Source organism: Astatotilapia calliptera, chromosome 13, assembly GCF_964374335.1.
Source record: "Astatotilapia calliptera chromosome 13, fAstCal68.1, whole genome shotgun sequence".
Lineage (NCBI taxonomy): Eukaryota > Metazoa > Chordata > Actinopteri > Cichliformes > Cichlidae > Astatotilapia > Astatotilapia calliptera.
In genome coordinates, this window is record NC_137434.1 from 11,679,449 (window position 1) to 11,695,613 (window position 16,165).

Genomic DNA, 16,165 nt, shown 5'->3' on the forward strand with positions numbered 1-16,165 from the left:
GCTGTCTGGAGGCTGGTACGCAGAGGTTTTCAATTCCTATTGCAACATAATATGAAGAGCAGCCAGCACAAACCCAGTGCGTTACTTGATGGTTCGTTGGCACTAAGTGAAATTCCAATTAACTGGCCCAAATGTCTACAGGGAGTGTTTGTCTGAGAGTGTGCTGAGAATGCAATTATTTTCCATCTTGTGCTTGGATGTCATCCGTGTGGTGAGCAGCAGAAACAGGGATCTAGCAAAGGCAAGTTTTGTAAAGCTTTACCTTTCACTCCTCCACTCTGGCGTTGTGGTATAAAATGTGATTTATTATTTGTGTCCAGTGGCCCACTAGACAGCAGAACTGGGGGAGCACAAGAGAGAAATCATTTACATTGTGTGCAGTGAACCCCACGAGGCACCAAAGCTCAGCTAGACTCCCTTTTATGCGGACATTGTCATAGTAAGGTGCAATGTTTGTAACAATGACTTCTACCCAACTAAAAGTCTCTTAGGAAGCAAGGCACCATGGGTACTGGTGAAAAAAATACCTGCATCCAACTGAGAACAGGTGGAGAAGCAAAGCTCTGTAACTGCCCCATGCTGTGCTTTAAAGAACAGTTCAAACTATTTAGTTTGTCAAAGAGGGACTCCTGCCCTACTTTCCCTAGCTTTAAATCTTCAGCTATTCCCCGTCCTGCCTCCAGACCTTTGCTGAAAAGAGAACAGCTCCAGGGAAAGAAATTTGTCTACATAAATAAATGGTTTGGTGCTTAAATACTCTGTTGGATGAATGATTATGTTAAAGAAAAAACACATAAATTGGACGTTAGCCTAATGCTTGAACTACTGATGCCATGACACGGCAGAAAGAAAAAGGGGAGAGGAATTGAAGAAGGATAAAGTAATGGCAGAAGGGGATGTGGTTTCCAAGGGGCAGACGGTGTAGGGGGAAAATTGAGGATATAGGAAATAATCAAACACTCAGGTGCACACACATAAACACACGCACAGAAGCACGAACAGATGAGAAGCGGTGAAAGAAAGTGCTGATCCATGTTCCCTGTCTGGGAAGGCAAAAACAGAACATTGATTCTGCAAGATCCACAAATGAAAAATCCATGGGAGTAAGGAGCTCTTGGCCCTGCGGCAGAGACAGGGCACCAGCGGTCACATTCTAGTATCGCAAGTGACACCGAGCCTAGGCCTCTCACTGGGTGGTAGTGGGCAGTGCTGGATCTGCTGGACAAGGGCCAAAGCTAATCTAACCAACAGGAAGGCTGCCTGAGAAAACAGAAAAGAGGAGATTTAGTCTTCCGGTTAGAAAAGAAATAGGAAGCCTTCTTTTGTTTTAGAGCAGTATCACGGTGACTGAATGGAAAACTATAAAATACCATAATATTTTAAAAGAAACAAACAGGCTATAATGAAAGCCTGAGTCTGGTTATTTCTGTTTCTGCTTTGGTTGGCTGGTTGCTTAATCCTTTCATCTCACTGTTGTGCCAAAATTTAAGAAAACATGGTCACTCCCTCTACCTGTAACAGGGAGATAAAGAGGTCCTGCAACTCTATCTGTAGCTCAATTCGAAATCCCTCTGTTAAACCGTGGGTAGGGGTTTGGATTGTGGGAGGGAGGTCTTTTTTCCTCATTACCACCCTCTGTCACTACATGTACACACCAGTGAAGCACTAATCTGTGTGATATGCTAATCTCTCAAACCACCATCCACCACCCCTGACTACTTTAAGATTGCAGCCACACCTAAACGCACAGTGAGGAAAAGGAAGTAATTAAAGCACGCCCTGCAGGAGCCTGGCTGGGCCTGGCCTGGATGAGCTGGGACAGCACCAGCACTTTAGGTGGATATCCACAGCGGGAAGAGAAAAAGGATCCCTAGGGAGAGGCTGATCTGCTTAGTCACTGGCTCTGCTCTGGTTCCCCCTGGGGTAGTCCCTACCCCCAGCAGACAGGATAGCAATCAGACATGCAGGGTGTGGAGGGGGAAAAAATATTGTAGTGTGCAGTGGTGGTGGGGGTATTTCTGTGTTTGTTTGCATGCTGTTTTAGAAGATTAAAGGTGACAGTCATAGCTTTGCTATGACCTGATCACCTGCCACCATCTGTCATTAAGCAAAGCTGCTCAGGGAAGCGTACTGCACCTGTCATCTGCGAGTGTGCGCCATGGCGTGCAAACCTCGTGTGCGCACCTCTCACTCTTTGTGTCATTTCACCCGACACGTTAGGAGATATGCCTTCTTTAAAAGGGATCGTGGTACTGACAGTGTTCCAGTGAAGCACGGTCCTCCATCATATGCATCGACTGCGTGCATTCACCATCATTTAAAATAATCATTTTAATAGACAGAGAGTTTTGTGACACTTCAAAACCCCAAAGATTAACATGCTTTTGAGAAACACATTCTGATGGGTATTATGCGTTTGTGTGCGTTTGCCTGTTTGCATTTATGCACACTCAGACATCACCTATGTGAGAGAAGAACTGATGTTATTGTGTGCAATCTTCCTTCTTCCAAACTTCAAATGCGGCAGATTAACATATTTCAAAATATATAAATATACCTGTGCTTCAGAGCGGGAGAAGAAAAGCGAGAGAAAGACACAGACTGCATTTCTCTGCCTGAAACACCTTAACTGATCACATACAGTATGTCTCCTATCAAAAGCTATGAGCTGTTTAACAGTTTGAGTATAACCTCTTCATTTGTCACAGGCAATAATCACATTGTAACTCAGTTTTAATGGCTATGTGAAAAGCCATAATGTGAAATCATACTGATTACTGTGCGAGCATGTGTGCGTGCATGCTAGAGTGGGTGGGTTTCTGTGAGACAAGGATCTCTGCACATGCCTTATTAAAGCCGAATATTATGACAACTCAGTTTTTGACACATATTAAAGACTGTATTTCATCTTTACAGGCCCTTCGTGTTTTTGGCATAGTTTTTTTCTTCTTTTTTGAAGAAAGTTACAGTTTCTGACAGTATTAATCTAAGAGATGTTCAAAATTGCAGTCAGGGAGACAAAAGGAAAAAAAATGTGCGGATAAAAGCTAGGCAATACAGTCTAATGAGCTAACAGGAGATGAGCATTGCATTTATATGCCCACTGCATTCACATCAGTACCTCTTAACTGCATTTGTTGTAAATAAATATGAGCAATCAGCTAAGAACTGCAATAAAGGCCCTATAAAGTGCAGCAAATAGTGAGACGAGAGGAAATTGCATACCAACACAGACAGACAGACGGACAGGCAGAGAGGCATAAAGAGCGTACAGCAGATAAAAATACAAAAGAGGAGAAGCCACAGTCATTCTCTTTGACCGCCATATCTGAAGACTGCATGGAAGGTGAGGAAAAAACTATAAAATACAAAAAAAGGTCATGGCATTTTGACCATTTCAGCACAAGCCCGGTAAAAAAGAGCTAACAACAGGAAGCGTGGTCTTGGAAACAGAGAAAAGAAGAGTCAGAGAGAGGTTAAAAAGAAGTGTTGTATCCTCTGCTACCTCAGCCCTGCGGCATGGGGTCACCTCGGAGACTGGAGACTGAATTACCCAGCAGCCCCGGCTGCTCGCAGGATCAGGCGGACAAGGGGAGAGGACGAGAGGAGTTAATGAAGGGAAGAGACAGTTCAGGTCCCCCGAGGGCCTCTAGGCACCTGCCTGGCAACTTCCCACTGCCCAGCCTGCGCTGGCTGGCTAATTATCAACATAGACTTAGCCCAAAGTCAAATCACTGATTGATTGGAGTGTTTTCAATCTGTCTTTGGTCTCTTGCTGTCCTTTCGCGCTTTTTTCTCTGCGGAAACTCTCGGTCATTGGAGTCCCACTGTGGCCTCATGCAGTACAATGGCAGCACAGGAGCAGCAGGTGACCGGTGCTTCTGTACAACACTGACACACGGCCCCAACTCTTGCGATTTAATTCCTCGGCGGAGGTATAATTAATTTGTTAAGAAATGATTTTACTGTATGGATAATTGCTAATTACAGCCCAATAAGTGACAGAACATTTTTCAAATGCGAGCGAGGGAGGAAAGGCCGTGGACTCACTCATATTGGGTCAACGTAATTCCAGTAATAGATGTTATTTGCCATTACCATGGAGGATGTGGAGGTGTGATTAAATAAGTGTTGCTATGTTTGCTTAAATTCATTCATCAGCCAGTAAGTAGGTCCTGGTCCAGTAGGAGTCTTTGTTAAATGTCTGGTTCATTAGACTTTACATTAAAAGCCAAAGGGAATAAATGCTGTGCAGCTTATGACTGCTGCCATTAGTCAAGACAATTAATATGACTTTTTGTTTCCCTGTAAAAAATCCTTGTTCTTGTTTTCTTTCCCACTGATCCAAGGGAACAGTGCTCATTCTAACGTGTCTTTTCTCCCTTCATTTTAAAGTTATTACTTCCTAAGGCATTCTAGTTCATATCAAAGCAGTCTAAAAAAAACATAAAATAAAATTTTAAATTTGGTTTTGCTGGGTACTGGAGTAGTATCAAAATACATAACTATGTGAGTGCGCCTCAGAAGTGCTTCCCTTTTGTTTCCCTCTCTGCCAAACAGAATGCATGAGCCTGTTACGCCACTGACAGAACGAGAGATGAAGAAGTAGCTAAAACCGTCAGAGCACATGTTGCTTGTAAAAGAATGCAAGTAGGCGCGTCTCCCTATTTTTCAATGCATCAGATCAGTCAGAAGCCATTCTCTCTGCAGCTGGAGGAAACACAAGGGGTGCAGGAGCTCTCACTGTGGGATGGAAGCACTTTGCTTGTGCACAACTCCAGCTGAGAGCTTTACAGGGGGAGCAGGAATTCTGACTACCAACCTACATTAACAAAAAAAGAGAGAGCAGATTTAGCACCATGGCTACAGTCCGCACGACTGTTTGGGATGCCTCCCTCTATTTGCTGCAGTGCATCCTGGGACAGGACATCTATAGCAGTCCTGGGAAGCCCCATGGGAGGCTGGAGGATTAGCACTGGCCTATCTCTTTAGAGCTGGGAATTAATTAAGTAATTATGAAAGCCAAGCATGAAGGATGAATTATGCATGAGCCCTGATTGGGACATTTGTGATTGTGTAATCTAATTTCAACCAGCCGCCGTTCCTGTCAGCCAGGTAGATCTCACATCATAGGGTCAAACACACACATGTGTGCGCATGCAACAATAATGCTTTCAGGGTACAAAAAACATAACCAAAGATCACATTCACCATGGGCAGAATGGATACTCTGAGCATCTCATTATGTTAATTAAAATTAGGTAATCAGCGTGGATTAATCACCGTAGTAATGAGGATTGAGCCTCAGATTATGTCTTCGTACCTAATCCATATAATTGTATTTGTAGAAGCATGAGATTAATATTGCTAGCACCCAATTAATAATAAAAAGACTGATTGAGCAGGAGTTTTGCTTTGGAATTTTTTTTTTTTTTTTTGGCATGTGAAAAAGTAGATTTTTTTTTTTTCCGCCTCTTTTTGTTTCTATCATTGTCTGTTCCTGTTATAGGTGCCTGTGGATTCCACTAGGGTTTCTGGTGCACTGATGTCTCTCTGCTGGTCTCGCTTTCTTTCTTTCTTTTTTTTTTTAATTTTTTTTTTTTTATTGATGCACTTCAATGCCTGTTTACAGCGAGGAGCTCTCCCCTGTTCTCCTGAAAAAATACTTCCTGTAGAAGACTCAGTCGATTGCAAACGAGAGACCGGTAGCCACAAGATCCACCACAAAAAAGACAGTCACATTCTCGATATACATCTGCAGCACAAAAGTGCAATATAGGTCTTAAGTGTAACCACTAAAGTGTAAAACACACATGCACATAAGGCACAAGGCTTCCATTTCCTCTGTCACCTGAAATCCTATCGATCCAGATGCGCCCCCCCCTCCTCCTCCACCACCACCCTTTCCTTTCATTTTTCATTTCTATGTATTGATTCACACATTGGTTTATTTGGAAAGTTGAATCCCAAAGTGTTTCAAATATAGACTTCTAGATTTGACCATTTTTGCCTCAATAATGACTCACGGTCTCATCTTAAGCTTCCAGGGCAACAGTGGTGCCTTTAATATCATCTTTAATGTGCCTTGATTAAAAGGGATTTTTCATATAAATTCACAACACCTTGAAAAAGGAAGAGAGTACTATATGTTTTACTATACGCTCCACTTCAGTGAGGCACTGCAGTTAGAACCTCCAGTATCTAAACTGGTCCCCAGTGTTTGAACTCTGCTCAGAAAGCAGAACATAAAGCATTGAGATGAGAGGAAAGCTACACAGAAAGGAGCAGACATGAAAGGCTGCGGCGTGCCCTCCAAAGGGAATGTGAGAGCCCGGGAGCACGCTCACTCGCCGTGTTAGTTAGTTGTGTGATTGTTCCTTTGTCTCTTTTAGCTGCAGAAGGAGCTGCTTTAAAGCCTGAACATAGGAAATGTGACAGGAAAAGGACTGTAATTCTCAAGTAATTATCATGCTTCACGTTCACATCCATGCTGCTCCTCAAGTCATTGGATCGCTTTCCATATTTCTCTCAGAATTATTAAAATGTCTAAGATTGCATCACGAGGGAGGTCAGAATTCACCGAGGTGGATTTTCTTCACCTTGTGATTTTCTTTTCAAATAAAAATCATGTAAACGATGAAAGGAGCAGGTGTGTCTCCAGCACCGAAGCGTCCACCTTTCCCACCCTCTTCTGTTCCCTGTTAGCTGGTGTGATACTTGCTCTTTAATTCCATCTCAGGTTATGCCTTGCCTCAGTGTAGCAGTGCCCTGTTTCTCTGCCTGTTAACTAAATCATTGCTTTTTATTTTTTTCACAAACGATGGAGAGAAAAAAAGGCACAAAACTATAATTTAAGGTTCAATTTCCCATCATTTCAGAGAGATTGTATATAATATCACACCTTTTCTTGCACTTTGTCTTCTATTTGTGATTCCGAGGTGGCATAGGAAGTGGCTCATATTTCATGCTTTTATGTGAAAGAATAAAATTCTACTATCTGTACTTTGCTGTCTATACTTTTGATCCAAAAGCCCACTTTGAAGCTCCTTTGTTTTTTACACCGGCTACTGTAAAATCAAAGATGAATGACCTTCATGCCTGACAGGAACTTGCATATATGCTTTTTCCTTAGTTTGTCTGCAACACACAACCTACCGTCGCAATATGACCTCCTTGTTTGATGCAGTGTAATTACCACATCCTGATTTGTGGATTTAACCTCAGCTGAGTGCTTTGCATGGATTTGACTGGTAACTACCAACATAATTTGCATCTCGTGAAATAAAAAAGGACCTTAAATGCTGGAACTCAAAGGTTAATGATAATACTTAGAAACAAGATAAGCTTCCGGTTGTCCTTGCAGGTTCTGGCTCCTAACAACCTGCCAATATATTGATTATTCACATTAACAGATGTGGAACAACATTTGTCACCTTGCTCAGTGTGCACTCTTCCAATACTTCTATTAAAAGCTTGAAAATCTGTATTAAATTTCATTTAACAGCAAACCAGAAATATGTTATAAGTTGGTCATTGAAGGCTGGATTTTCTGAGTATTTCCCATCCATTTCACTCCCTCTCTCTGTCTTTCACTGCCTTCTCCTCTCTGCCCCTGTTAGCTCCCCACCTCCAGAAATGATGGGATACTGGTATAATGGGAGGCCATGTGCAGACAAACAAAGCCCACCCACACCTGAGCTTTTTATAGGCTAATAAGATGGCCACTGGATGGCTTTCTGTGGGGTCAACTCCTGTGTTATCTACCCTCCGTCTGCAGAAATCCAACCTATTATTATCAACATGATTGGCTGCCTAGTCAGACCTCTAATAATAGAGTCCGTTTAGCTTGAAGGAGAAATGTGAAAATTGTCACTTCTGTCACTGTCTGCTTTTATGACCAGAAAGGTAGATTTTTAATATTAGACTCCTTTTGACTGGCTGTTCGTGCTCTGCAAGCCATGATGCCACCCTGCTGGTGTTGTCCAGGCTACCCACATATGTTAAATCGATTTCAATATGTACAATCCCTGATAGGAAAACCTTAACGGTTCATTTCTGTGGTACGGCTCTGGTGTTTTTTTGGTTTTGTTTTTTTTCTTGGAACATCTTGTTGTTGTGTTTTCAAAAGTGCGATGCACAGCTTTGGTTTTGTTTTGGATAACAGCTGAAGATCACTCAAATGTGTCAGGCAAAACTGTTTCATACAAAATCACAAAGATACCTTCATGAATTGAAATGTTGTGAAACCATAATCTACTGTAAGGCTGACCTTACTTCATCATTGTATTTGCTTTACGCAATACTGTGCAAAACTGCTACCCTTCATCCATCTATGCATCCACCATGCTACCCTTCATTTCTTCATATTTTTCTTTATATTTTTCACTTATTTTCAGTCCAGTGCTTGTCTAATTTTAGAGGAATGGTTTTAGGTTTGATGAGAAACTTAACACTGACCTATGAAACATTCCAGTATAAAAAAGACACCTAACTCAAGAAATGTACCACTGATGTGTAGACATCACTTAGCAAAGAACCAATTTTGTGTCTTTACAAAAAGACACTTTAGGAAACTGTTACAAAAACTAATTTCTTTACTTGAATCTATTAAAAAAATACCAAAGACAGTTTGAAAGACATAAAACATTAATTTTGCATCAACAAGGTGATTTCCAAAGAGTCAAACTTGACATATCTCAGCATGGTGTGAAGTGTTTCCTTCAGATTTGAGGAAGCTGGACAAGTTATTGACAAAATAAGAAGCGGCATCAGATGACCAGTGTCCAAAAGTCATGTCCATAAGAAACGGGGGGGGGGGGATCCAGCACAGACCTGACACAGGACCTGATAGATGCTTCTGGCCCTTCAGTTGATCCATCTACTGCTCACTGAAGCGTCATCAGGAATTGTCTCAGCGGAAGGGTGGCTGTCAAGAAGCTGTTCTTAAAAACTGGAAGCAGGGAGATACATACCATAATAATTATTGACTATTTTAGATTTGTGTTTGTCGAAATACACTAAAAATACAGGTACGTGGAGGTGACGAGAGACTATGCAATCATAACTGCACAACGGCATATAGATTTTTTATTTTTAATAGTAACAATAATTACACTTATAAAAACTAACAGTATTTTCATACATACTGACATGATTTCTGTGTCTGGCCAATCTCACACTTATTAATATAAACCAGATGTTGCATATCACAGTATTCTGCCCTGTCTCAACAATCAGCTTGTCCAACTACATCAACCACAAAAAACACACATATAAAGCAAACAACGTCGTGTTTTGCCTTAGCCACCCCCCACCCCACCCCCAATCTCGGTGGCAGGGGGGAGTGCACTAGCTGCAGTTCTTGAGTATTATTTCCATCCAGAGCTGTCAGTGTTTCCCACCAGATCAAGGCTGTGATTAATAAAATGGGCCTCCAGTTCCCCTCCAGCTTATTCTCACCTTCTCCCTTCATGCTGCTTTTGCAGCACATGCTTGTCTCTTGGTGTCTCCACCTCTGTCAGCTCCTCTCCTTATTCTAATTCTCTCGTTCTGGATAGCACTGTTGCTCCTTTCAGCCTTCCTACCTGCGTGAGCAGAGAATTTCTTTCTTTCCCTTTTCTCCTCTGCTCTGTATCGCAGCCTCTCCAGAGCCCCTGGTAAATGATGCATGGTAGACTCATGGCCGCTGAGCAATCATTAGTGAGGTGGCACGGGTGAACGGAACCGATGGATGATGAAGAGAGAGGGACGGAGGGAGAAGCAGAGGACAGCAAAAGTCACGCTTCCACCCTCAGGCGCATATCGTCACAAACCTAGAAGTTGTTTGTGTAAAACACTAGTCGGTGGCATTTCTTATGCCAGTGGTCATTAATCTACACACAAAAACACACACACACACACACACCCCAACAAGTACACAAGTACATACAGAAGTGGAGCCATAATGTTGCTCTTACAGATGAAACCCTGACTTACAGTGTCCTAAAGCCCTGTGCTACCATAAAAAAAAAAACAAGCCTGGACTCGACTGGCATAGAGAATGTGCTGAGCAGCCAATATTATGAAGTGTACATAATGCTTCCCTCATGAAATATCCTCACTCAACAATGCCCTCATGCCCCTCATCATAAACAAAATTTGGGTTTATAGTTCATATCAGGGCTAATAAACTGAGACATTACCTGACAATGGTCCACAGTGGGTAAGAAACTCCTACATGGAGGCAGGATTCAGCGTAGAGGAAGAGCATTTTCCCCTCTGATCAATCAAAAAAATGTATTGTGTTTCGAACAACATAACAATAATACTGCGGTTTCTAATCGCAGATGATTTGATTGTGAGCTTGATAGCTGCCAGTGTCTCTGCTTCCAACAGATGTTATGTTTAATTAGTGTTCACACCTACTCTTCACCAGAGCGCAGAACCGCCTCGCAGTAACACAGCATACGCACGCATCTATTTTATTCCTCTGATTCTAATAGTGTAGCTGACACTGTATAAACTTGTGTTTTCAATTGTTTCCCCCCCCTTTTTTTTTTGTCTGAAATCACTCTTTACACAGCACCTATTTTACACTTTCACAAAAGAGAAAGCACAAGTGTGAAGGACTGCCTCTAGGTGAGCTAATTTTGCAGTCTGGCATTCAAACTGGGATGCTTGATGGGACCAAGGCATTACAAGCAGAACCTATTTTGGTCGCTCGTTTCCTGTGACATGTTCTTTGTGTGTGTGTGAGTAAGGCCGATGGATGATGTGAAATATGAACCCACCTGAAAAGGATCTGTAGCAGGTGAGATTGATGTTTTGACGATCCATACCTCTCAGTGTGCATCACTCACTTTCTAACACATGATCCCTCAGCTGCGCACATTACAGCTACATCCTTTATCTTAACATAGTGGCGATATGAATCAGTTGTAATCTCCTCAGAGACTTGTTTCTCTTTCTACGCTCCTGCCCAAGTATTCGGCACAAACGATCTTGTTGCTCCTCGGTCTGCTGTTTACTAATGATTCCCGTGCACGGCTGAGAGGAGAGCTCAATCTGATGGTGGCCATTAGAGAATAAGATGAGCATTACGCTTTCTAGCTTTCCTGAATATCAACATAGAGTTTTGACAGCAAGGTTCAAGTCATGAATTTAACAGTGCAATTATACCGAACGCGGGATATTTGTGGCTGATGAATTTTCTACTTACAAATATTTATTTTATGCAGTTCTGTGAGGAGATACATTTAAATCAGCTTTTCCAAGTTTGGATGAACTTACAAAAAAAAAGTTTGGAATTCATTAGGCGGTTACAGAACTGACCTTTCAGGGTATAAAAACCTTTTTTCATTTGTTTGTCAAGTTGCTATTTCTGTATAGCACGGCAGAGTTGGATATATATTAAGAGCAGCTTGCGGACAGATTCTCTCATTTTCTATACTGTTCTGTCACCTTTAATTTCATTAACTTTTTTTCCTCGCCCAGAAGCAAAGTGAGAGCTGAGTTTCTAGGGCAACAATCAGTGTAATTGTCCAAAGTCTGACACATGCAATCTGCTAAAAGCCCTCAAGCCCAAAAGGCCCAGGTGTACCCAGGGATTACAAAGGTGGAGGACAGGTGAAGTCGATGCACACTGACAGTGACACGTGCACACGGGCGCATTCATTCTGTCTTACTCTGAAGCACACATACTCGCGGACAGGAGCGGGCATACAGCATACAGCATGCCAGCATACGCCGACACATCGGCAAAACTCCAGCATCACATGCCATTGTGTACAGCACATACTGGTTGGTTTTATTAGACTTCTTAAAAATCTTGAACAAAGACATGTGTGGGAAATGCCCTACATTTAGAGTCATATGTATGTAGATGTAAAGAAATATTATTTTTAGTGAGTACTTGAAATTAAAAATTTAATATAAAATTACTGCACAGAGGCTCTAGCTCCCCTGTAACCCTGAACTGCATAAGAAGTTAAGAAATTGGATGGATGGATTACTGTACAGTGTACTGTATAATGTATTATTCATGATTTAAAAAGCATTTAATGTTCAGCTTGTGGAAATGCATAATCTATTCATATGTCCCATATATTGCATATTTTTATGTGCCCCATTTGTGCAAAATGTTTTGAATGAGATTATTAATATGCAAACTACATCCAACTCCAGCTGTCAAATAAATGTAGGGGGGGGGGTAAAAAAAAAGTGTGCAATTTAACAATCAAGCAAATATGTGTCCAATACGCAATATAAATATTAATCAAAACTCAAATAATTAAAGTGTTGAAGAAATGCACACACAAACTATCCACCACCGATCTAGAAGAACTAGGACATTGCTTCCTGAAATGACAGAGGACACCATCCTGGAAATACCGCAAGAAAAATGTGTGATCATTCCCCAAGCCAAGCTCTAATGATGGGTATTATTCATTTTTCCACAGACACTGTGTATCCGGTCAGCAGAAAGTCTACAGACTGGCTGCTTTATTTTCCCTTATTCACTGCTACCCAAATCTATTAAACACGTTCTCCTCTGGCCTGCAAGAAATAATTAGTCTACTGGATAGGTCAACTTAATCATTCCTGAAAATAATATTCAATTATCTCCACAGCAACTTCTAGAGCATGCCTCCTATTTTTAGACCCCCCCCCCCCTCTGTTTTACAGAGATAGGCAGTTTGATCCTTTTTATGTCAGTCCTACAACGCAAAGCAACAGAGAGTCAGTGGTGCTAAAAAGTCCTCGGAGGATAACCTATTATGCCTTAATAATAGCCTAGCTTCATATTGTCTCCTCTTCTCTGCCGTTTACAGCATATCAGTTCCATCCTACCTGATTATGGCTCTCCATTTCCCGAGCTTTCTTCTCCAGTTTTCCACTGGATGCCCTTGACTTATATCTTCAATTAGTCTTAGCAAAGGGCAAAACAAAATAATATGTTATGGCAAGTTCAACTTTATCATCACTGCAGTAATTATTGGAGGAAAAGGAAGCGAGGGCAAATTGTCTAATTAGAGTTTGCAAAGCGCTAACATCCGGCATAACCTCATCAAGGTGGATGGGCCATGAAAACTGTCAAATGAGCTCCTCACCGCAAAGTGCGAGTGCGAGTTGCCGCTAAAGCGATCTGAAAATTAAAGGTCACTGTGTCATTCAAATATACTGTATATATCCATAATGCAGCACATATAGCTGTTATGTGATAGGACCAGGCAAGTGAAGAAACACTAGAGAAACACAATCAGAAGCTAGAGCATGCACGGGCATGTAAACAGAAGATGCATTTGCAGCTCCACGATCAAGATCTGCCTCAAACACAACCTGCAAAATCCATTTCACGCCCAACCTCTCCTGCTCTATCAGCAGCTCTCTCTCTCTCTCTCCATCTCTGTCTGTGTCACTCTCATCCTACCTCTCTCATTCTCACTCTCTCACCAGTCACAGTAAAGACACGGAGAATAAATAAATAATCCAGAGTGTACTCTGTGCTTATGAAACAGCATAATTGTCATCAGAGGAAGGAGGCATTGGGAGTCATCACTTGTCCAGATGGATTATGACCTTTGAAGTTGGATTTGAGCAAAGTACAGCAATGCTGTTCTGCTGCCAGCTACTGTCACATCTCAGAGAATGGCCTCGCGCTGGGCTCAGCGGCATATTGGCTCTCTGTCTGTCTCACCCCGTGCTTAAAACTCCGGGCTTTACTCTGAAACTCTTATGTATCTTATTTATTCTTCAGCATTTTACATTTAAGTATGTCTAATCTCAAGGTACGAGTCATGCTGGGATAAACCTTCCCCTCAGTGAACATCAACGTGAGTCAGTACAGAGGGAATGAACATTAGCCACGAGCCAGACAGCGATACTGCTCACAGAGAGTGACGTTGAAGAAAGGCGCAAAGTAATAATCTGTGACATTTTTAGAAAAAAAACATAATAATACATTTCTGCTTTTATTCACCAAACCATACAATAGGCAGGTGACACAAGAAGGAAACACATTCAGTTTGCAGAACAGCATCAGCCACTCTCAAATACAGCAGAATATCTTGTGCGCTTCCAAAAGATTGTCTCTTAAGATGCTTCTGTTGAGCCCTAATTTCCCATTAGTGCTCAACTGTACTGAAATCTAGTGATTGTGAAGGCCACATAACATAATCAAACTGCTGAACGAGCCTTCATGCACTTATTTATTCTGGATTTCCATTTAATTTGTCCTCTGCATCATGTGACCTGTTAGTGAAAATAAACGTTCTAAAATCCAATGCTGTGGAGCTTTGTCACCAATAAAATCTCATGGGCAGGAGAAACAAACATGCAATTAAGACTGAAAACACAGAAGGAGGAGAAGGTAAAACTCCAGCCAGGTAAGGCCTTAAATTGGCAGGTGACCCCTAGAAAGGTAACTATACTAAAAATGAAATAATGCCTCAGATGATGGAAAGCTGAAGTTTTTAGTTGTACCTATTTGCTCAGTCACTGCTTTACAAGAATAATCAACAATAAAACACACAGTTTTAATGTCCAAGAAATGCACTTATCGACGCCACTCGGTCGTACAGAAAGCGACTTTTACACAGTCGTGTACCGCAGAAGACCCGGTCAGCTCTCGTCCTGGCCGCAGATGGTCTCATTTATGAAAGGGTGCTCTCTTGTGGACGCCGAGAGTAAAGAGTAAAATATGACCCATGGATGCGGAAAGAGAGGATTGACGAGAACTAATCTACACATGAGCCAAAGACTGCTGCTGCAGGAACATTTTCATGGACAGCAACAGGAAAGGAGACTGTGAGCTGTTCAATTTTCAGAGTAAACATAGATAGATAGATAGATAGATAGATAGATAGATAGATAGATAGATAGATAGATAGATAGATAGATAGATAGATAGATAGATAGATAGATAGATAGATAGATGTGAGTAAACTCACAAGCTCAACCTCATTTTGTAGCAGAAGGACTCCTGCTGAATCCAGAGCTGATCCGTGTTTTCTATCTCTCCCCTCGCATCTATTTCCTCCTTGCTTGCCACTACTTTACCTTCACTTGTTCAGCCTTCATTCTGAGAGGAGGAGGAGGATAATATGTGATTGGCCGGGCTGGGACTGGTAGTCCGGAGGCTGGCATTGTGAAGCTGGCGCTGATCCCCGTGCTCATGTTTACACCTTGCGGACGGGGACGAGACAAGACACCCAGGGGCCCAGCACAAACTCGGGAGTTCGGACTTTGGTGTTGGCGGTTACCTGACAGAATTACCTACCCCCGTGCTACTTTGTGTTTTGGGGTTTTTTTTCTCCTCCCAGACTCTGTCGTTTAATTTGACATCTTCGTTTAGCGATGCGTCAAACTTTTCGGTGACTCTCGCAGCACCTCTGCGCTCACGGCTCCCAAAATAGTGGAGCTGGCAATGAAGTCTACCAGGAATAGTCACGATGAATCGTTTCTTTATTTGAGCAGAGCTTGACATCCGCGGACCTCTTCAAACTTTAATTACGCATGGAAATTACGCCCTTTCAACCTCTCCCAGACGTTCTCGAGCTGCTCGGTGATGGATGTGATTTGAGCCCTTTGGCGTTTGCGTCAACAGTCAGGAGTCAAGTATTTACAAAAACAGCGGTTTCTAACTCAATTACTGGAGTCGCTGGTGTGTGACTCTTCCCCGCGCAACCATTCTGGGGGTAAAGACTTTTCCGGACAAAAAGCCACTCGGTGTATTAAAAGCTCCGCAGGTTACACTGCGTGGACGATCCGGGACATTTCACGACGGCTGGACGGGAAAGATGCGCTCTGTGCGGATGCAGCGTGGCCAAGGTCTCGGTCCTCTGGTTCTTCTCCTCCTGCTTGGGGGATTTGCCGTGTCCGCTACTGGTAAGTGAAATTAAAGATCAGTTTGTACTGTAATAACTGTGACAGCGCGCTCAGCTGTGTTCACACACACGCGCACGCACGCACGCACACAACGTGTTTTTAAATTAGTTTAAAACAACTTAAATGAAAAAACTGAAGATTGTTTAAACTTTATGCGTTTTACTAAAAGTGTCTAACTTCAAAGTTTGCTTCAGACCCCAGCTACTGGTCTATGGGATTTTTTTAAATTTTATTTTTGTTTAATGTGTGAGCTGTGCAGGGGTCTGAGATCACCTGCTGACGAGGACTTTTTTATTCACAG

General features: G+C 42.2%; 1 protein-coding gene across 3 annotated transcripts in view; it reads left to right on the forward strand.

Moving 5' to 3' along the window:
• The first annotated feature begins 14,740 nt into the window (after nt 1–14,740).
• The window catches only part of unc5b (unc-5 netrin receptor B), a 54,980-nt gene continuing 53,555 nt past the window's right edge, over nt 14,741–16,165 (forward strand). For all 3 annotated transcript variants that reach the window (XM_026189910.2, XM_026189911.2, XM_026189912.2), the window contains exon 1: nt 14,741–15,864. In XM_026189910.2, coding sequence (XP_026045695.1) covers nt 15,777–15,864 — 88 coding nt within the window. In that variant the 5' untranslated portion in view covers nt 14,741–15,776. The remainder of the gene's footprint in view (nt 15,865–16,165) is intronic.